General features: G+C 45.9%; 1 protein-coding gene across 2 annotated transcripts in view; it reads right to left on the bottom strand.

Moving 5' to 3' along the window:
• The window catches only part of lnx1 (ligand of numb-protein X 1), a 34,120-nt gene extending 13,384 nt beyond the window's left edge, over nt 1-20,736 (bottom strand). For both annotated transcript variants that reach the window (XM_041935020.1, XM_041935022.1), the window contains exons 1-2: nt 20,462-20,736; nt 15,652-16,123 (exon numbers count right to left, since the gene is read on the bottom strand). In XM_041935020.1, the coding sequence (XP_041790954.1) occupies nt 15,652-16,061 (410 nt within the window). In that variant the 5' untranslated portion in view covers nt 16,062-16,123; nt 20,462-20,736. The remainder of the gene's footprint in view (nt 1-15,651; nt 16,124-20,461) is intronic.
• Nucleotides 20,737-21,773: the final 1,037 nt, after the last annotated feature.

The following is a 21,773-nucleotide window of genomic DNA, read 5'->3' as shown; positions in this document are numbered from 1 at the left end:
CAGCACAAACATTAACCGGGTTTTAATGAGCTGGATCAGACCCAGGCTCCACTTCAACAGTAGCTCGGAAAAACAAGAGGAGTGGCATCCATTCGCCTGCGCTGTACCACTGGATCTTACGTGCAGGATACCAAACCAAAAAGGAGCGGTTAAGGAGAAGCAAGGTAAAATGGTGGCCATCATCACAGAGGCGCAAAAGACACAAGATTACATGGTGGGAAGCCATTCGAGCCCAGGGAGGCCGTTGCCCCCCTTGGGGCACCACATCACTAGAAGCAGCATTTTGTCTCAATAACAGAGCTGTCAGAGTGGGTCAAGCACTCTGTCCATATTTCACTTGGAAAATCATTTAATCCCGAAGTGGGTTCTATATCTCACAGTTAGGCACAGCGTTGAACAGAGCTGAAGCACCTATTGATCCTGCTCTGAGCTCTGTGACATAACACCGCATGTGTCCCCGCATGTGTGCCTCGGCATACCTGCGTGTGGACAGCGCCATGTGAGTTACTCTTGTTCATTCAGTTACAGTAGTAAATTGAACGCTATCAAGCATGTCTCTGCAGCAGCATACCACTTAACTGAGTGAAGTGGTTGAATAGAGCAATATTTCAATCAACAGCAGAGGAGAGGGCAGCGCTGCAGTCTTGAGGGGGCAGAAGCTCTCCTCGTGTCACTCACTATCAATTAGAAGAATTAAAGCCGTGTGCAGCCCGAAAACACTGCCGGTCCTCACTGTCTACAGGGAAGGAACTGTAAAAAAATACCTGTGTGCCCAAGCATCAGCGGACAAATGTGTGCACACATGGCTCATATACACTTTGGTGTATGTGCAACTCTGCTCATGTTTGAGATCTTTGAGTAAAGACGACGAGTTTGAACTTTGGTCATCTTCTGATGTTTCATCTCGTCCCAAAATGTGTGGGTGTTGTGTGTTTAGGGCTAATTTAGCAACATTAGCATACTAACGTGCTAAACTAAGATAGAGAGCATGGTAAACACACATCCTGAGCATCACTACGTTAGCATTATAATCATGACTGACGTTAGCCATTAGCTTGAACCACCACTGTGCTGAAGCTGCTGTTATAACACACACCAACCTACAGATAGAAAAAATAACTAAAAAAAAAAAAGGTTATTATAGGTTCATTTCTGTTACACAACCTACAGCTGCTGTGGCCATTCCTGTGTAAGGATGTCCTCATTAACTTTAATCTCTCCCAGCTGGTGTTAAAATCTTCATCTATATAGCCGGTTTGTTTTGGGGTTGTGATGCATCTGCTGATGTTCTCAGAATGGTGGAGGCCATGGAAGTTCATTTTTCAGTAGATGGTAAACTAATACTATATTGCGATAGTCATATTGAGGTTTTTTTTTTTGTAATTTTTCTAATATGTCTGATTACGTTACATGCTCACTAGCTTGCTAGCTCGTTAGCCTCGGTGGCTTCTGGACGCTGTTGCCGAGCAGCGGTGGTCTCACTTGAATGCCAAGCATATTGTGTACACGAGTTCCCACATCTTAACCTCAAGCTCACAACTTCCATTTGAAGGCAGCATCACACCCTACCAAAGCCTCCTGCAGCAGCGCTGACTGTAGATGCTTTCTTTTTATTTCCACACACACACACACACACACACACACACACACACACCTGAAGAGCTTTAGACAACATTTCCCTGTTTCAGCATGGGTAGCGGAAAATGGAAAACCACAGTCAGTCACTGGAAATGGGCAAATACAGATGAATACAGTTACATAAGTCTTACAGACCACCCAGATCTTAGCAAAATGTCTGTCCAAGGCGTAATGAATGCACACAACCCACAAAATTTGTGCGAGGAAGCTCTTAAGGGGTTAATGTCTTGAACATAGGCTGTGATTTTAGAGCTCGGACACAGGATAAAAAGCAAAGATAAATAAAAAATATTGTATTATTATTATATACAGAATTGTCACAGAGTCTCTGAGAGAGCAGCACACGGCCATTGTTTCGAGTGCCCCCGGTTTATTAAAGGCCTTGTCTCCTGCTAATTAAAATTTCCTTCCTCCAGGGCACGAGAGTTCCCTTAAAAGCGTAGCCACATCTCAGCTGCTTAGAGTTTGAATGTTGAGGACATGGTCTGTGAGGTTAAAGGCAGGGACGCACGACAGAAACCCCTTGTATCTCTCATCAGGGTGGTCCTGGAGTTTCAGAGCCAAGGTAAGCGAGCCAATTAAGCCTGCATGCTGGAGGGGTGCGGTGCATCGCGGGAGGTACGCTTGCAAACTCTTGCCCTTCTTTCCTTTCTTCTTTTCTTTCTCTTGTAAACAACCATCCGTTATGTGTATATTAGTGGAGCTTTTCTGTGCTCATGCAAAGCCCTTTTCTCATAAAGCGTCATTTTTCAGGGGGGTGATGAGTGAGCTTTGAGGATGCTCATTAGCGCTGCAGTATCCATATCTCGGTCGGCACAGCCTCACTTATCACAACATCTCTCTAAACCCCGGGATCTGTGGCGAGATAAGGAGCCAAGACACCAGAACATCATCAGCACTCATCCATACCTCCTCCCTTATCCCCCTCGACCTCCCACTCCCTTTTCACCTCTCCAGCGCGGTGACAATTAGCCATGATGCTTACCGTGGTCGTGCCGAAGCGCCCTGGCTGTGACACAAACATCCCCGTTCTTGTGATGTGAAATAAACACCAGCTCACAACTCATCAAAGCCTGTGAGATTCTCCAATCCTCTTTAGGGGTGAGTGGATTATCCTTCCTAACCCAAATACTCTCTCCGCTCCCTGACTGCCACGGACAATCGTGTTGGGCCACATTTTGCGCACGAGGCAAATTACCTCCGCTGAGGTGACGATTCCAGGTCGGGCAGTCAGATACAGAAACTGGGATGTGTCTCAGTGCATATTTCCAAATGCTGTAATGTGTAATCATGCAAATGGTTCGGGCTCTAAAGCATTGTTTATTCAGAAACTCATGTGGGGGCTGACCTGCGTATGACACACGAGTTTGACTGACTTTGCTCAGCTGAGCTCATTCTCGTCTTCCTTATTAATCTGAAAGCAGCAGCAGGCAGTTGCTCCTGATGAGCTGTGACTCCAGCAGCCGACTCTGTGATGCTCTTGAAAACACACCAGCGACACCTGACATGTAAGAACCCGAGAGAAAGGAAAGAGTCTCTGGTTGCGCCGTGAGCCTGGAGGTAGCCTGCAGGTTTTTCTCGCTGAAGAATACATGGAATACGACAAGTGTGTGTGTGTGTGTGTGTGTGTGTGTGTGTGTGTGAGATATGCAAGGTTTCCTCGTGTAGCAGAGAATGTGAGAGAATCTTAAAAGTGATAGCATGCGTGTGCTGAGTTTATTCTTGGAGCACTAATGAATATGGGAATGCACAGGTGCTGCTGATGCAATATTCATCCTCTTCTTAGTTCTGCTGATCTGATCGGTTTAGAGCTCCGGAACATCATCGGGCTAAAAAAGCCCATTTTAATTTTCTTTAACCAACCGCCTGCAGGCACAGAGCAAACAAAATGCACCAAAATATTCAGAAGCCAGGGAGGCGTGCTATCCCTTCATTACCAATGTTACCATCGCTCTCCTAATGAAGGCAAACGATGCTAAGAAAGCAATCTTTAAATTCCAGAAATGTTTTATGGATTTTATGTTATTAAGGATTTATGCGTTGCTCGACATCTACTCCAGCTGATGCAGCGACGGGGCTCCTGAGAGAAAACTGTCTGTCCATAACAGCTGTTGGCTGAGACTCATCAAGGAGTATCTCGCTGGAGACCAGACTGAGCGGCGAAAAAATACAGCACTCTGGCGAAACACCTGTGGCTGTAAAACACACACACACACAAACACACACACACACACACAGCTGTACAAGAATCCTGGTGCATTATTGAGAGGGGTGGTGGTCATTCATTGAATTTATGCCGATAAATGCTTAGTTATCATTCTTCCTTGATTAGATTAGTGTATCAATTACTCCTTTATCGCAAACACGGGTCACTTGCTGGATGCGTAAAGTAAAGTTTGATTGGAGGGGATAGACAGAATGATAGATCGAGACATAGAGGGGGAGCGAGATCAGAGAGAGAGAGACAAAGACAGACAGAGTAATCCAGTTAATGATGAACTAGAGGAGTGTTAATCAGAGGGTGCGCTGGTGTGTTGATTGGATCCGCCTGCTGTGAGGGGTAATCCCATCTGCTGCGTGAGGAGGGGGTGAGACCGCAGCTAGAGGGGACAGTCGCTGCGGTGGGAGGAAATTTTGGCTAAGCTTGTTTCCAAAGACAGATCTGCTAAGTCGGAGTAGGAGGTGAGGTTTGAGTCGGGTGTGACTTCTTACAGCCTTTGAGGATGATGCACAAAAAAAAAAGCGAAAATGAATGCAGCGGCCCACGCAGCTCATAAATCCCGTCTTTGTATCTGAACTTTTCCGTTGCGCTCCAGTGCAGCGAGCGGCGGCTCGGCAGGTTTGGCGTGCTTGATTCATCCGAGTGTTTGCAGGGGCCTCCCCAGCCAGCGCCGTGTCAGCCTGTTAGCAACGGCCCAAACTCCTCAGTCATGCTTTTTCAGCCAATCAATATGTATCATCGGCTGAGCCCTGACCTCATGATCGGGCTGGAAGGACATTTATGCAGCATTTACTGCGTCAGTATCCGGTTTCAACCGAGAGGTCAATCTGACTCGTTTTGTCGGCAGAGAAGAAGAAGGGTGCAGGAAGTGGTAGAACTGATTTACTCTCTGCTCTCTTTCTGAGTTGGATCCCAGCTTGCTAATACACTTCACATATGTGCACCTCAACAGTGGCTGAAATACTGTGTACACATTTCTCTCTTCTGAAGCGTAACTGTAAATCCCTCCACGCTACAGGACGTGATCACAGAGGATCCCCACTAGGCTGCTGTCCCACATTGCTCTTGGCACCTTTTTAGCCTATATTTCTCACTTCACGCCACACTAGCCCTTGGCAGTGTCCCGTTTTCTCTACCTCCACGTGCCACGGTACAACTGCCTGAAACACGGCCAGCGCTGATCGGCCCAACCCAAAGCCCTGGCACTCAGTGGGGCACCGTTCACGTGAGAGATTAACTCTACGCCGCTCTCCTCTCCGCTGTCAGTTACACTCGGCTGCCTCTCTGCTCTGCAGGCCGCTCACACGGAACCCTTCCTACAGATTAGCCCGCTGCAGACAGGAGACTAGAAAATACTCCATGTTAAACACGTCAAGCCTCAAAGACCCTAAACAGCAGCCAGACTGTGAGCCAGCCAGAGGCAGAGGTTAACAGACACCTATTTTCACAACTTCAGTTACAAAGAAAGTGGGGCGCTTGATGTAAATGATTCAGCACAGATTTGAAAGTGCACTGCAGTGCGGGAACAAATAGCGTGCATTTAGGTTTAGCGAAACGCTTCTCTCCCCAAAACACCAAACTCAATCTCATCTTTAAACCCTCTCCGCCTGCTGACACTAATACCTGTTCACCTTGCTGGTGTGCTGCATTTCTGCTTGAGCAGAGACACATCTGACAGGAAGGCTCTGCTAAAGTAAACAAGTTGACCTGCTACTCATTTCTGTTCATGAATAAATGAATACATGCATAATTCATGTTGTTCTTCTGTGACTGTGTATGTACACATGCGTTGTGCGCACTTCAATTATACATGGTCAAACGTGTGTATTTTCATGCGTGTTTGTTTTATGTAATATGAGATTTATGCATTTGTCTGTTTGTTTGTGAACAAATTTCCCCGTGTCCTCTACATGTGTCCTTGCCCTGTGTTTCCTTTCACGTCCGATTGTGTGCAAACTGCTTAACACTGTTGCAGCTTGTAGACTTTGTCTACCCATGCACATAAACACTCCCATGACACATTCACCGAATATGCTTCATATTGTAAAACTCATGCAAAGAAATAATTAAGCTGATTTAGTGTTATCTCTTTTTAGAGAGCCGTGCAAGTTGCTCAGGAGGGCAGGAGGCTGTTAGTATGATTTTTATCTCTCAGACACTCTTCCCCTGGCCTTCCCTGTATTTCTGGCCTGCCAGATACAATGAGACAGGGAGAGCGGCCTCACTACAGATCAGGGATTAATATTTAATCCAAACAAAAGTCTAATTAGTGAAGCCTGCCCCACACTCGAAGCGGCCACGAAGCCAAAGAGGGCATGGCATGCGCTGCCTTTGACTCCGGATGGACCCGGCATAAACAAATGACTCGTGTTGTTCGGATCTGGCGAGTGCGGGGCGGCCGGGTGGCTAATCCTGTTAGAATGCGTCCATGCTGAAGATGTCGGGAACACTGGGAGTGCGCGCAGCTCTCGCTGATCAAACACCTCCTAGATCAGGGGTGAAAGGAAGGAAGCTAAGCTAATCATAGTGTTTAAGACATCTCAGCGCAGGCCCTGAAATGAACATAGATTAATCATTAATGCTCTACAGCGCTGTGCTGTGATTATCAGGAGAGGCCATGTGGGCTGGGGGAGGGAACGTGCAAGGTCTAACGGTGTATGTGTGTGTTAGGAAGTAAAAAATCGCAATCTAGGTGCTCCACTGCTGCCTTTTTATTGGCTGGTGCTGACAAATGGCTGTGGCCACATTAAGCATTCGTCACAGAGAAACATTCCTGCATTGTTAGCTCCATCTAGTTAGCTCCATCTCCACCCTGCGTGGAGCCACTGCACAGTCTGCATACAAGCCTGTGCACGCACGTTTAGGTGTGAGTTAGACTGACAGCAGCCGCTCAGATTTTCCCCACGCGGAATAAACTGACTGCGGTGATCATGAAAATTGAAAAAACGAGGAAAGGAAGAAGGGTGGAGGAAGGGAGCAGGCGGAGACGGTGGTCACACAGGGGGGAGCTGGAGGAGGCTGCTCCTGACAACAGTGTGGATAAAGACAAATGGTGTGCCAGTGCTCTCTAGCCAGGCAGAAAAACACCACGTCCGCGTTTGTCTGCTGCTGCTTTCTCTCTCCGTCATATCATAATCAGCGAAAACCTCACTGTCACAACCTCACACACACACACACACACTGTCTGACTGTCAATACGTCTCATTTGTTGGACAAAGAGAGTCAGAGGGAAATCTGATTATTGTATTTACAAACAACCCCTCATTGAAATGACCCACATACCGTCACCATGGCAGCTGAATGTATGGCCAGATGGGAGGCAGGCACTGGAACTGACCTTACACCCTCCTGCCTCCTTCATCTCTCCTCTCCTTTCTGCTGTACTTCCCTGAACCAATCATCCACTTCATTTGCATTCTTATTGCATCCTTCTCCTCCTCCCGTTCTTTGCTGTATGTAATCAAACGTAAGGATTTCATCTCTGCTACCTCTCCAACCCATCTGCCCACATTGTCCTTCCCTCTCTCTCCTCTCTCCTCTCTGGCATCCGCCGCCGTCCAATATGGGCTCGTGGTGTCTGCAGGAGCTAAAGCCCCACTCAGTGGAGAGAGCATACAATGAAATGAGGGGATTTGCGAGGCGCTCCATTGTTCCATGTATTCATGCAGTATAATGGGACATTTCCGTCAGGCTGGAGAGAGGAGCGGTAGCCCAGCTTGGGGATCAGAGAGCCCTGGCTTCACACGGAGCTGCTCAATATAGCCAACATTGACTCCCACACAAAGAGAGTCTGAGGGCTGATGCAGAGCAGAGAGCACATTTCATTGAGGTCTATCCTGTTCGGATAAAAATTCCTCGCTGTGTCGCTGAATTCTGCTAAAATGATCAGTCAATTATTCAAGAAGTTGGCAACAATTTTGAGATGTAATTGTTCGTTCTTTTCTTTTTGCAAAAATGCCAAACATTCGCTGGTTCAAGCTTCTAAAATGTCTCTATTTCTCTGTTTCACATCGCTGTAAACTGAATGTGTTTGGGTTTTGGACTGTTAGTCGAGCCATATAAAGATGTTGCCTTGAGCTCTGTGAAATTGTTATTGGCATTTCTCACTATTTTCAATATCTTTTTAACTAAATGATTAATATTAATTGCTGAAATAGTCAAAAGATCAGTCCATAATAGAAGCAATCTTTAGCTGCAGCCCTAATATTGACACACTTGATAAGAGGTTCATTTCCACGGTGTCAAAATTCAACAACATCTCGCTGCCCATCTGTGTTTTTATGGTGATATAACTATTGATAAAATCTTAATTTAAAGGAAAGGTTATGCACCAACAGGTGTGTTCCTTACATTATGTGTTATTTTATGCACTGATGGTGATTTTGTTTTTGTTGAATGCAAGACGATACTGTACATTGAACAGATGTGAGAGTAGCGAGAGTAGGCAGCTATGAATTTTTAATGCTGAGGTGAAAGTCTGTTCCACAAACAAACACACCGTAGTTGCCACCGTCCACATGCTTAGCGGGACTCGCGTGCGCACACGGCGTATAAAGCCTACAACTGTCAGCAAACGCATGCTGACATTTTGCTCAGATCAATAGTCACAGACACACTCACACATGCCACTGAAGAGAGAGAGAGAGTGAGACCATGCTGCAGTGCTGGAGCATCCAAACTGTCCTGGACAGCACAAAGCATCCCGGTGCCACAGCAACCAGTGACCAGACTATTAGAAAGCATTTCTATGATCGTCTTCACACCAAAGAGGCACACCTGAGCTTGTAAAGTGACGTAAACATCGGAAGTTCCACACAAACAAGCAGGACGGTACCGAACAAACACACAGACCAAGTGACAGACATGCACAATAACACATGAGCGGCTGCAGGGGCTGTTGATGGAGGGGAGAGATGGAGTGATGTTGGATGCAGGGGGGAGGCTGAGTGTCGTACTCACAGCTCAGAATAGAGGATGTGCAGGTTGCCCAAATTGTCTGTGTAGTTGGCCGGGCTGAGCCAGGGCAGGACCAGCAGCAGCAGAGCCTTCATGCTCAACGCTCGGCTCTTTTTCCTCTCTTTTCCCCCTCTTTTGTTCCTCTCTGCACTGAAGCGCTCTCCTCTTCTGTTCCCCCCTCCTCCCCCTCCTCCTCCTCCACCTCCAATTCTCCGGACCTGGCCGTGCTGACCCCCCACCCCCACCCACCCCCTCCTCGCCTACCTTCCTTCTCCAGAGGCACTCTCAGATCAGAATGAATCCTCCACTTCCCACCTTTTCAGCCTCTATCTTTGCCCCTCTGCTTCTTCCCCCTCTCCCTGCCTCTGTGCCTGTGTGAGCTCGGCAGTTTCCTCCTCTGCCTCAGGCTGGCTGCCCGGTCATCTCAGCTGCAGAGGCAAACGGGCCGGTTGCCAGAGGTTGAAGACGGAGCGGAGGAGGAGGAAGAAGCGGTGGCAGAAGCAGGTGCAGAGGAGAAGTCCCGTTGAGGCACAGGAGGAAGAGGAGAAAGTGCAAGAAGAAGCGGAAGGAGACCCATGCAAAGGTGGCACATTTGGAATACAATTTGAGATGTGCAGCCCCTTAATCTGCTCTGGGCACTGGCGAGTTGTAAGAGGATTTGCGCTCGTATGCGTGCGTGTGCATGTCTGTCTCCCTCAGTGTGTGCGTGTGCGCGCGTGTGTGTGTGTGTGTCAGAGAGAACAGCGCAGGCTGTGACTTATACTGCAGCAGAAACCACTGAGGGGGGGGGGAGATGGAGCAGACCAAACAAAGACAGGATGGGGGGAGAGGTACCTGGTGCTGCTCTGATTGGCTCTGGCCTCTTCACGCGTTCACACACTCAGACACACACACACACACGCTCAGCCTCTGCATTCACCTCCCCCCTGCCTGCACATATGTTGGTCCCTGAAGGGGAGGATGGAGGGGAGGGAGGGAGTGCGTTGCCGCCAAACCCTCACCCCTCCTCTCTGACGATGGACTGCTCCCTGTGCAGCAGATTGGTCTGATCGCTCAAAAGAATCTGCCTACATGTGTGGAAAAAAAAAAAAAAAAAAAAAAAGACAGAGCATGACCAAAACACACCGGCAAATTAATTAATATTCCCTGCAGCGATGGAAGCTTGTTACTCTGACTGACATGAAGGAGAAAGACAGGCAGAAAATAAGAAGATTTGGAATAAATCTTTAGAGAACCACTGTCCAATCATTCATTCAGTCAGTCATTCACACAAACGTTCACTTTCAGAATATACAAAGAGGAAGACAACGCAGGATGGCAGGTAATACATAATAACAACCCTGTCTGTCATCACTATTTGTTCTGATAGGTTGTGCAGGGAGCTGGGGAGGCACTTAGAGCTGGGAAGTCAGCGGAAGAGAGGTGTGCGTTGATGGACTGTGCTACGTGTTGCTGGCAGCGAGATAACATTTAAAGGCTGTTTGAGGTGTGTGTTTCTTTCTTCTGTCATCCCTTTCTGATTCTCTCCGCTGTCGTCACACCGTCTTCTTCTGTTGTAAACACATAGCAAGAAGGAGAGATGGCGGCAAAAGAACTTTGAATGTGAAATACTGCAGCATTTCCAAATGCACCCTCAATCCCTTTCCACGGTTATTGATTTGCCTATTTTATTCTAAGTAGAGTCATGGCAATTTTATCTGTAAAGCCCCTTCCTTTCCTTTCCTTTCCTTTCCTTTCCTTTCCTTTCCTTTCCTTTCCTTTCCTTTCCTCGTTTTCCCTCTTTCTACCTTTTTTCCCACTCTTATCCAATTTTCATAGCGCTGAGCTGTCTGCTACCCTCGAGAAAGACACTTAACTGGTGTAAATACCCTGTCTGAATAAATTTTTCATGGACGGAGGTAGTGTGGCTACAGACTGAATTCGTCTGTGTGTGTGTTTGTGTGTGTCAATGCATGCATGCGTGCATTCTGAGTTATCCTGCAGTATTTGAACGGTACGCACAGCAACAGGACCACAGGGCACGCAGGAAATGGAAATGTAATTGGATTGTGACAGGATGCAGTTTGTGAACAGAAACCAGTCTGCCCCACAGGAGTCGTTTCATACACTAGCACATTAACTCGCACTCACAAAAACACCATCATAACATGCACACATACATTCTCACACACACACACACACACTCTCACACCCTATTATTCGTTTTCATTGCGCACTCACAGCAGCCAATTCCTCATAGTGATGCGAAGTCAAAGTGAGTATTTTCAGAAATATATTATATTTTTGTGTTCTAAATTTCGCCTTATAAAGACAGCCTATCAGGACAGGTATTATAGGTATAAACCAAGGGACCCGTCTGTACATACAGTACATTCATGTTATACTGAGTACAGAAGAAGAGGCACTGATGCTTTGGAAATAAGCAGATGGCTTGAGAAATTAGAGTAGAGAGCTATTCAGTGAAAGTTAGCAGTATGCTAGAGGAGAAGAGCTTTTGGGAAATAAATGATGTGGGAACTCAACCTGTTAGGTCTCAGACAGGTAATGTGGTCATACAGTGCCTCTGTCTTCGACTAGCATGGGATGGATGTGAGCTGAAATGTTAGTAAGTTGAGCGATGATCACACTGTTCTGCATGTTTAGCTACTTTAAAGGGGTGCTGTGAGGCAAGTCCAGGTGTGCCGTGGGACTGTGTCAGCCAAACATTATTATAATATGCAACTGGTGGTAAAACGTAAACCTTGTCTGTGGATCTTAAATCAGGAGGAGGAATAATCTGGTGGATGTGTTGCATTTCACAGTCAGAGTTTCTCCAGGAGTTTCAGGTCTTGGCGGAACTTTGTGGGGATTTTTGAGCCGTCTCTGTAGATGTGAATGGGATTGGAAGTCAACTTTTTGGGGGTTGTGTGGAAAACACCCTAACCCCTAACCCAGATCCTTCACCCTAAAATTCAATGATTTATATTATGGGGACTTGTGTTTTGTTCCAGTAAGGAAGGCGAGTCCCCACAATGTGAGTGTGTAAACAGTTTTATGTCAGCACAACATGAGTGATACATGGCCACACACACACACACACACACACACACACAAACACACACACTCCTCTGTCTCCCCCCTCTTTTCAGTTCCATTACCTCATTTTTAATTTTGTGACCTCTCTGGTTTAAATGGGTGTGTTGCTGTTTGGATGTTATTTTGCAACGTTTCAAATTAATTCTTGAACTATTTTGTTAATGCAGTAAATATTTCATGGGTAATACAGTTCTTTGACAAATTTTATTCAGCAGTACTAAATAAAATCGGCATTTACAGAGTGATAACAGTGATGATAACCTATGTTACTGAGGCTAATTTGTCGCTGCTATCTGAGGCCACTTCCTGAGGTTGCCCCTCCCACCTGCAGAGGTATGATCACATGATCCTGTTTAAGGGGTGATATGATCCAGAAAAGCTCCAATAAGAGAGAGGACAGCTGATTGAGTGAAAGAAATATCTGGAAGCTGTGCATGATGGTTGTACAGACCCACCGTCCACAGTGGCTGTCTGTGGCTACAAGGTGGATTCATGTCTGTCTCTCAGACTCTTTCTGTATCTCTCGTACAAAAACACAGAAACAGCAAGGTCACATACAAAAGTACCTGGCACGTTTAAACACAGTATAAAATAATAGAAACCGCCAGGAGTTCTTAATTCTTTTCACAAGCTTTAAAGAATCCTCTGTGGGCTTTGAAAGTGCACTTGAAAACAAGTACGATTTCCCAAAAACAAGAAGAAAAGAAAAAGAACCACCAACATGCTCAAGGCAGATCATCAGTAAAACATACATATGGAGCTCTGGGTAAATTAACTTGACTAATACAAAAAATATGAGAGCGAGAGGCATTCAAAGCAGAGAAAAACCTGTTTTAAGCACAACTGGCAGTACATGTAACTACATGCTGCTAAGAACAAGAAAATACCTGCGCAGGTGAGGAGGCGCTCTCTGGCTGAATTCAGTGCAAGCCCTTACAGGACGAAGCAACAAAACCAGAAAGACATACCGACGATCAAATTAAGATTTCACTCTCGGCTGCGCTGGTTGTGTCCAGAATGACAATTTCTCCAACCAAAGGCCAATAAAGGTCATGAATGATTAGATGAGTATGAAATCAGCTCTGACCAGATGGCGTGGCTGTCTCAGTCATTACCAGTCCTGACCCACTGCCAGATTCTGGGGTGCTGCCAGAGACAGTGTATTCTGCCATCATGGCCACCAAAATACCCACAGAAAGATAAAGTCATGGTTGAGTTACTTCATAAAAGCAGGTCTTGAAACACATATCAAGGTCTGGATATGGAGGAGATGGATTTTGCCCTTACTGGCTCTATTTCTACCAGCAAGCACAGCCTGGTCATGTCTCACTATCGTCAATAAAGAGGCACATCAAACACATCTTGAGAATCTGATAAAATGTCAACTCACAGGCAGTCCATTAACTTTAATACACTGTACCAACAGGTGAAGAATTAAAGGTCCCTGCACACATGGGGTCAGTGAATGGTCCACTATGCGTCATAGTTACCCAACAGGTCTTCCATCTTAACTGATGATTCATTGTTTGTAACTCGCCTCCAGAATGACACATACGATGTTTTTTAAATCTGAAGCTCCGTCTGTGCCTGCCAAAAGTGTCACAGATGACGCCATTCTCTCATTTGACTCCACTACGGCTACATTTTCATCAGGGTTCGGCACAAAAACGATTTGGTAGGCTCAAGGAAAGATCATGATTTCGTATTATTCTGTAAAGGCTATGAGATCTTTGGTTTTTGGGGGACGTTTGTAACCATGCTTAAAAGAAACCAGGGTTGACTTTCGGTGGGAAAATGGGAAGCAATGATTGGATGGGCTTATTTGAGGCCTGCGACAGCCTCAGATACCTTTTTTTGTCAGAGCATTTAATTTTTGATTGCTGTCAGGACGTAAATAGAATTTCAAATATAAATATAAAAGAAAATGCTTCTAAAATACATGACCTACTCTAGCTTGTGGAGATTATTCTAATATGCATCAAAGCTCTTTTGTCTGCTCATGGTGGCCGAACCAATACCTCATTGAAACTTAAGTGGACAATATTCTTTCATTATAATTTTTGTTTTAATAAAAAAATAATAATTTTGAGCACTGCATGCCACTAACAATATTTAATTGAAGGGTTCCTTTAAAAAAATGTGCATCTGTTATAGGCAGGCCCTGTATTTAGTTTTTTTTTTTTTTTTTTTTTTTTTTTTAAACTGAACCCAGTCTGAATCAGACAGCCAATCAGGGTTCATATCATCATAGTGACTCTGTACAAACAAGTGTCTACCAGGTTGTACCACCTCTCTGCGAGGTTTGGCAGTGAGCACGCAGAAGTTGTGTCAAGCGCTATGCCTACACCCTTTGCCTACAACAATGTATAAAGTACAATACAGGCCAAAGGAAGGAAGACCCTGGAGGAGAAGAGAGAGAAGAAGAAAGCAGTAAAAACAGAAGAGGATCAAATGAGGGTCAACAGTGGAGAGGTGTTTTCAAGATGGCGAGAGCTGTGGGAGTGTAAGGGGCTGAAGAGCGATGCAGATGCTTGACCTTCTAAGTGCGAACAGCAGCACTACAACAAGCTTTCACTGCAATGTTGACATCTAACCAAGTCAGCTAAGTGTGGCTATTTGGGGCATCATTTGGTGGGATGGCCTCAGCGGGGTGATACAAGGCAGCAGAGAGGGAGAGGTGGAGGGTTTTGCATCATGTATGATCTAATTTGCTGCTGCAGCTCTAACATACTGTGTTGGTTTTTCTTTTAGTTTCTCATCCATCTGCATATGTTAAAACTCAACACATACCAGCACTCTTCAAAAAAACTGTTCAGGGGAAGACACAGTTACTCCACTGCATAAATAACAAGCACTATCACTGGACCACAGTAGAGTGAACAGAAGAGAAATGTTGAAACGGGCCTTTCAATGAAACATCCTCGCTCACAATGTGTAAAGTCGTCCCTCTGGACGCGGCCTCTCACCTTCACTGATAACACCTTCTAACTATGGGAGAGCAGCTGAATCCTCCTGGGAGTCGGCCTCGGCGCTCCACACCTCATTACGAAACTCACACTTCATGAAGGAAAAGACTGGGAGACAATGGAGCGATGCAGGGGAAAGATAGAGGGACGGATGGAGCGGAAAAGAAGGTGTGAAAAGAGAGGGAACAGGAAATGGGAGGGTGTATGTGTAGGCGGTGGGTGGAGGGGAGATAAAACAGAGAGAAGGGGCAGAAAAAAGGACACAACTTTTTGAGAGTTTATCGAGTTTTATGCAACTTGAGGTTTTTATAAAGTGCAAATGAATAGAAACCTCTCCGCTGCTTGTGTGTGATGTGTGGCGAGATACACTAATTATCCCAGAGGCCTTTGGGCTAGGGGAGCGTTAATGAGCATTAATGAAAACACACCCAGACTGAGAGAAACCAGAGTACTGTCTTTTAATGATATATAAACAGAGGAGCTGGGCCTAGTTTAGATGAAAGCCCGGATGGAGGAAGAACTCGTCCCTTCGGAAATGGAGCTGTGGGTTAATGACGACGGGCAGAGGGGGGTGGGAAACTCAGAGTGTGTGTTTATTGAAGGTCAATGAAGCCAGATAGCAAGGGTAAACAGGAGAGAGAAAATGCCCAAGTACTTTCCTGCATGTTTAATAATGATGATATGATTATATCTCAGTTTGTTTGATATAAAATTCACAATAATGGGCCCTAAAATTCTTTGAGATACAAAAAAATGCATGCTAGAATACACTACACAGTGCCTCTTCCATCCTACCTGCTCTTGATGTGGTCTTCCAGTTCACCGCGGGCCAGTGTTTCAGTGCAATGGTCAGTGAAGGGGCAGGCCACAGTCAGCTTGTCCAGCAGCTTGTGCACCAGCAGGCTGGGCTTCCTGCAGCTCTGCAGCATGAGCGGCGTGCGGCACACGGGGCAGAAGTCGCTCTCCAGCAGGAAGCTGGTGAGACACTCCTGGCAGTACGTGTGTCCACAGGGCGTGTCCAGGGGCCTGATGAGCGGCTGCAGACAGATGTGACAGATCAGGTCGTCGTCCACCTCGTCCTTGTAGAGGTACTCGTGGTTCTCCTCCAGCTGGTGACTGTGGCCGCATGAGGCACACAGGTCAGGAGGCGGAGACAGCAGTCCATAGTCTGAGGGGGAGAGGGGTGGAGCCGATGCTTCGGCCATCGCCGCGGGGAGGCCTCGGGATGTCTGTTTAATCCGGAGAGGAGGTCATTAGAGGCAGAGACCTGTGGGAAACATGTGAGGAGAAGGAATACAGCGTGAGAAACGTAGTAGCAGAAGAACACAGCAAAAACACTGCAGAAACGAGAATTTCCAGAATTATAAAGCTGTACAAATCAACTTTGTGGAAGTCCAAATTTCTTTGTATGCAGACAGACGTGTTTGTTTAGTCTGGCTGCACTGCTGTCAAGATACCTGAGTTCTTTGAGATGAGATTTTTAAAATTTGTTAAAATCTTGTTCCGTTGGAAGTTGGAAATTTGTAAGTTCCCAGATTTGACTTTTTTCCTTGTTTCCTAGAACTGATTTGTGCAGCAAAGTACTGAGATCATTTACTCGAGTAAAAGTAAAAATACAACACTGTCCATTACAAGCAAAATGTACTTGTAATGTGCATTAAAATGTCTCCTGTGATTTTTTTTTCATATATGACTTTATTAGAAACAAACTAAATTGCAACAGACATTTGAATTCTGTACTTTGGACATTTTCTTTTGCTAAATATTGGAAAATTGTCTCAGGCATTTCTCTTTGGTGGAACTGCTAACAACTCGTAGACATCTGAAATGTGACAAGAGGCCCCAAATATGATATAATATAAGTATCATATAATTGTCTGTTTTGTATTCAAAGTCTGAATCTAAAACGTAATACGAGTAGAAGTACAAAGTAAAGTACCTCAAACGAGGCAGACTGACTCAAGTACTGTACTTAGCCACATGTCCTTTCCACTGCTGAAGAAAGGGAGACAGCAGTCACAGTTATCATATCACGTAAACCAGGTGTGAAAATATTCATAAGGTGTGTTTCCAGAGCAGAGGACGGCCTCATCCTTCACACACACACATGAACAACAGCAGCAGCTGATGTGTGCAGCCGTCCCACAGACTGTCCTTTTCTCAGCTTGTTCGACTTCCTCCGCTGGCACGGGGAAGTGATATCGAACTACTGAGATTTCTTCTCTGGGCGCAGGGACATCAATACAACTCATCTCAGCAGCAGGTGTAGAGACAGATAGACACAGATAAGTCTCCGGCACTCACTCGCCGCACTGCATGACAAACACGCATCACTGTTAATGCACTGTGCGAGGCCTTTTCTTTCTTTTTTTGTTTTTTGCTTTGTTGCCACGCAGGTTTGCGTTGTGCCCGTTGTTGTGAGCGCGCCAGTGAACACGTCATGTCCAAAACAGGCAGGCTCCTCGAGCACATGGACACGAACAGATGGGCTCAGTCAGACACACGCCACCTTGGCTGCGGCCATCTTGTTGGCGCTCCACTAGCTTTATTTCTGGACCCACCACTGCGTCGCGGCTGCTTAATGAGACACTAGATCTTGTTAAAAAAAACAAAAAAAACCAAAAACAACAACAGCGACAAAACTCGGGTTTGGAGTCTTCAAAACAGCGCTGGTTTAAGTGGACATGTCCCGTGCTTTCACGCTAAACGTTTTAATAGACTTGGATGTGCAACTCAATATGCCAATGCAGACAAATACAAATCCTTTGGCTAAGTTGTTATTTACATTTTTATATTAGGATAAACCCCTTCAGGTGTAACAAAAAAATCAGTACAGCAACATGCAGACAGACAACAGACAAACCACGTGCTTTAATTGATGGAAGCCTTGAACACGTTGCAAACACAAGGTGAGCCAAAGTCAAAACAAAGAGGCCGCCTTCGCTCCGTTCTACATCGGCAGAATGAAGCTGGCGCGGGTTGTGACGGCCATAAACGCTCCGTGTCTTTGGTGTGTCTGCGAGGGGGAAGGCTAATAAGGAGAGGCTGAGCGGACTTAACAAAGATGAACTTTCCCACTGAGAGCTTGCGGTAGCGCGGCTGATTCATCACACGCTGTGGCACCTGCTGCGACTGAGGTCTGGCCTCATATACAGAGCCGAGCGCTTTCATCACTGCACGGGAGAGAGAGGGAGAGAACAAAGATGCCAGCAGTGGCTGAAAATAATAAATAATAATAAAAAGTGATTCAAAATAAGAGAAAATGAAAAATGAAGGTGGTTTGATATTTTCTCCTGATCCGAGCAGAATAACATAATCTTCTCTCAGTGTGCTCTGTTCTCTCCTGGGCGACTTTGGCGTTCAAAGAGAAACTATGACTGACAATAAAAGGAAAGTGAAGGGATCAGAATGAACTCCTGTTTAGTCTGAAACAAAATGGACGACGTCTTCAGCGCACAGATGCGCACAGCCCGACTGAAACCCATTAGCCATAATAATCTGCATTTGGAACGAAGATTGCGTAATAACGAGACTTTTCCCGCACACGAGCACACGAGCCTGCATGCAGAGACATGCGTTTGGATACGTGCACGCGTCTGCACATTCAAAGACACGCCCGTGCCTGAGGAGCAGCAGCTCTCTCCGGCTCCTTCCGGATCCTGAAGTGGCATGAAACGACACCGCTGCTCTTTGCTCCAGAGTGACAATCACAGACAGCTGATTGGCTGAACTTTAACCCCATAATACTGGTACCTTTATAACTACACCTGCAATCCAAGCGTGCTGCATTCAGCTCACATTTCTGTTCCACTTTTGATCTCAAAGTGAAGACAAAGCCGTGTTTGGATTGTAAATTCAGCACTGGGGTTTCAGTGTTTCATGTCAAGCTTTCGCTCAATAGGCTGCCTCTTTCCACCGATTGAGAGCTGGGAGAGTTGTTTGTTTAAGATAGCCTCTACCTCCTTCCTCATACATTGCAAGTTTTGTGCAAATAAATCCGCTGATTGACTCTCAGGTTACTTTGCAGTGATCTGAGATGGCTTGATGAGTTAATAATGATAGGAGGCCGTGCCGAGTCAGCTCCTTTTCCCAGCGACTGACTGTGAAAAACAACCCAGCGACGAGGTGACTGTGTGCGTGTCAGCACTCTCGCTGTCCACGCTCAACCGGCATGTTGCTATGTACACATCCACTCCTCAAACGCAGCACGGCCGGAATCAAATCATGTCTGTATCAATCAAAAGAAACACACCCTCCGAGCAAAAGGCGCACTAAATCAGACAAAGCGGAAGGCCTGCATGTCCGCATAGCACGCTGGATGAAATGTAGCACAGCATTCTTTTGCATAACTAGCTTGTTAATCATTGCAGATTTGATTTTATGTGCTGCAGCGGCGTGAGCTGCGCTGAAACTCATTGTGTCATTTAAGTGACGCCCGGTGACTGGAGTCATGGCATGTGCGATCTCACCTTGTCAAGACCAGAAACTGCTGTGTGATTCATGTCAGAGAGAAACTCGATCGCGCTCGCTGACACAGTTCGAGCACAGGGTGGGAGGGCTGAGCAACAAGTTGCTCATGAACGTTCCGCTTCATCATCAGATCATAAAAAAAATCAGAGCAGCGGGCCGACACTGGATTGGCTCAGTAATCATGGACCCTGAGCAGAAATGAACATGCAGCGGCCTGGAGTTACAGGCACAATGAGTGTGTGTCTAACAACACACACACACACACACACACACACTCTCCAGCACACTCTGTTGTGTTCAGACATGCCTCTGAAACACTGAAAATTCCAGCATTTTTTCTGCTGCACTTTCTGCAAACATCTGCTCTGTAACCAAACAACACACACCCAAGACTCTCCTCCTGAGTCATGTCGTCTTATCTCGACATGTACTGCAGGAATCTCTCTACTCGATGGAGGTAATGATGGTCACGCAGCATAAACAGAGCAAAAACATGGACTCTTTATTATCTTGATTTCATTTTGTTTGTTCAGAGGTCTCTGGCTTCAGCCACACAGATACTATTGCGTAACATTACTTAATATTTTTACTATTTCTCGAATCTGGCACATGTCGTTCCATTTAGAATGAACATATGGGATGTGGAGCAACAGAGCAATGTAATTCCTACCCTTTCAATAACCTCTACATAAAGCTTGTGTGTGAGTGAGTGAGTTCATAGCAATCTCCACAGTGAGTCTGAGCCAGACCTGACACCTCGGTCCGGGAGAACAGCTGCAGGCAGATGTGAAGCTCTGTGAAGTGTCTCTAATATCAGAATGGCTGACTGGATCAGCACAAACTGTACTGAACACCAGCTGAGATGCTGAGATGCTGAGATTAGCGGTCGGACACATAGGTAACAGTAATCTACACATGCAGCATAATTAGAGGCACTCTCTATCTCTTACTCACAGTGAAGCGAAGGTGGAGACACACTCACACAAGGATTCAATGCAAATGAGCCCATGCAAATAACAAAGACCAGAAACAAGCACTGGAACAGTCTGTACCGACTAACACTAGATCATTTAAGACAAGTAACAACGACACTTCTAATAAAAAAATCAACTCAGAGTGAGGGAAGTGGACTTACATGACTTCATGAGCGACGTTCACTTTCAGCGGTGTAATCCACCTGGACAGGTAAAGCCTCGCACGGGGTGTAACATTAAACCATTCAGAGAGTGGAGGGTGGGGGGGCAAAGGAGAGTTAAATGACTCAGTGAAGAGGACTTTGTCCCTGGCAGAGTCGGCCGATTGGTTGCCGGTCCTCAAGTGGAGAAATTTAATCCCGCTGCCGCTCTTCAGGGAATTCTGCAACCCAAAGCGGGGAATACTGCTCCTGTGTGAGCTCAGAACCTGCTCACCTCTAACAGGCCAAGGTGATCAGGAAGTGGCTGAGCAGAGGGGCGGAGCCACAGGAAAGGTAAACAAGAGAACTGCCCGAACCTGCTCTGGGAGTTCAGGAGAAGCTGGAATTTCCTATAAAGTGGACTGGACATGGTGACAGGAATGGATGGTTACCTCTCACACATGCTGAGATGGGGCCACAAAATCAGACACAACCTCTCCTATCCCACAATATCAATTTTATAACCCTAAAAACATTTTGTACAACTACATGATTGATTTCCTGCAGATCATTTGCGTAAACAGAGGGACTGATGCCCTGCACTTCAAACAGGAAGCCCATAATCTGAGTAAATGACAGCATGTCTCAGGTTTAGATAATTCCACCATGTACCGTGAGTACTCCAAACATGTGTACAATACAGACACTGTGATACTTGTTGCTTGTATAGGGCCTTCTCTTTTTTGTTGTGGTTTTGCTCCTCTGTGGCAATGGCAGCTTTTGTTAAGCTGTGCGTGTGACTCCGACTTTGCACAAAAACAGTTGTTATCCTCGTTCTCAGATGTGGTTTTCCTCTTGGCTTTTCCTACCTCACGCTGCTCTTCGAGCCCCCAGACTGTGAGCCACAGGTGCTCCAGACAAACACGGCTGCGGACACGAAATGACGGTTCGTCATGAGTCACGCTGTGACGCAAGCAGAGCTGAATCATTGATTTTTTCGGTCATACATTTGGACAATATATACAGACTGTTTGTGTGTTACTCTGCCACAGGATAGCAGTGACTCAAGCACGGGGAGGAAATATTAGCTCAACAACAAAAGGGATGAGACATAAATCCTTTACGACACAGAAAAATGAACTGAAACCTGCCAAATATGTGTTCATTGATTGTTAAAGGCAGGCTTATGTGTTTTATGTCATGCATATTGTCTCCTTCAGTCAGACTGAAATATCTCAACATCGACTAGGTGATGTTTTGTATAGGTATTCATGTTCCCCTCAGGTTTACTGTAATAGCTTCATCACTTCATCCTGCACCATCACCCGGTCAG

The sequence above is a fragment of the Chelmon rostratus genome, chromosome 4, assembly GCF_017976325.1.
Source record: "Chelmon rostratus isolate fCheRos1 chromosome 4, fCheRos1.pri, whole genome shotgun sequence".
Lineage (NCBI taxonomy): Eukaryota > Metazoa > Chordata > Actinopteri > Chaetodontiformes > Chaetodontidae > Chelmon > Chelmon rostratus.
Note: the sequence above shows the minus strand (reverse complement) of the source record. Positions and strands in the feature narration are given on the sequence as shown.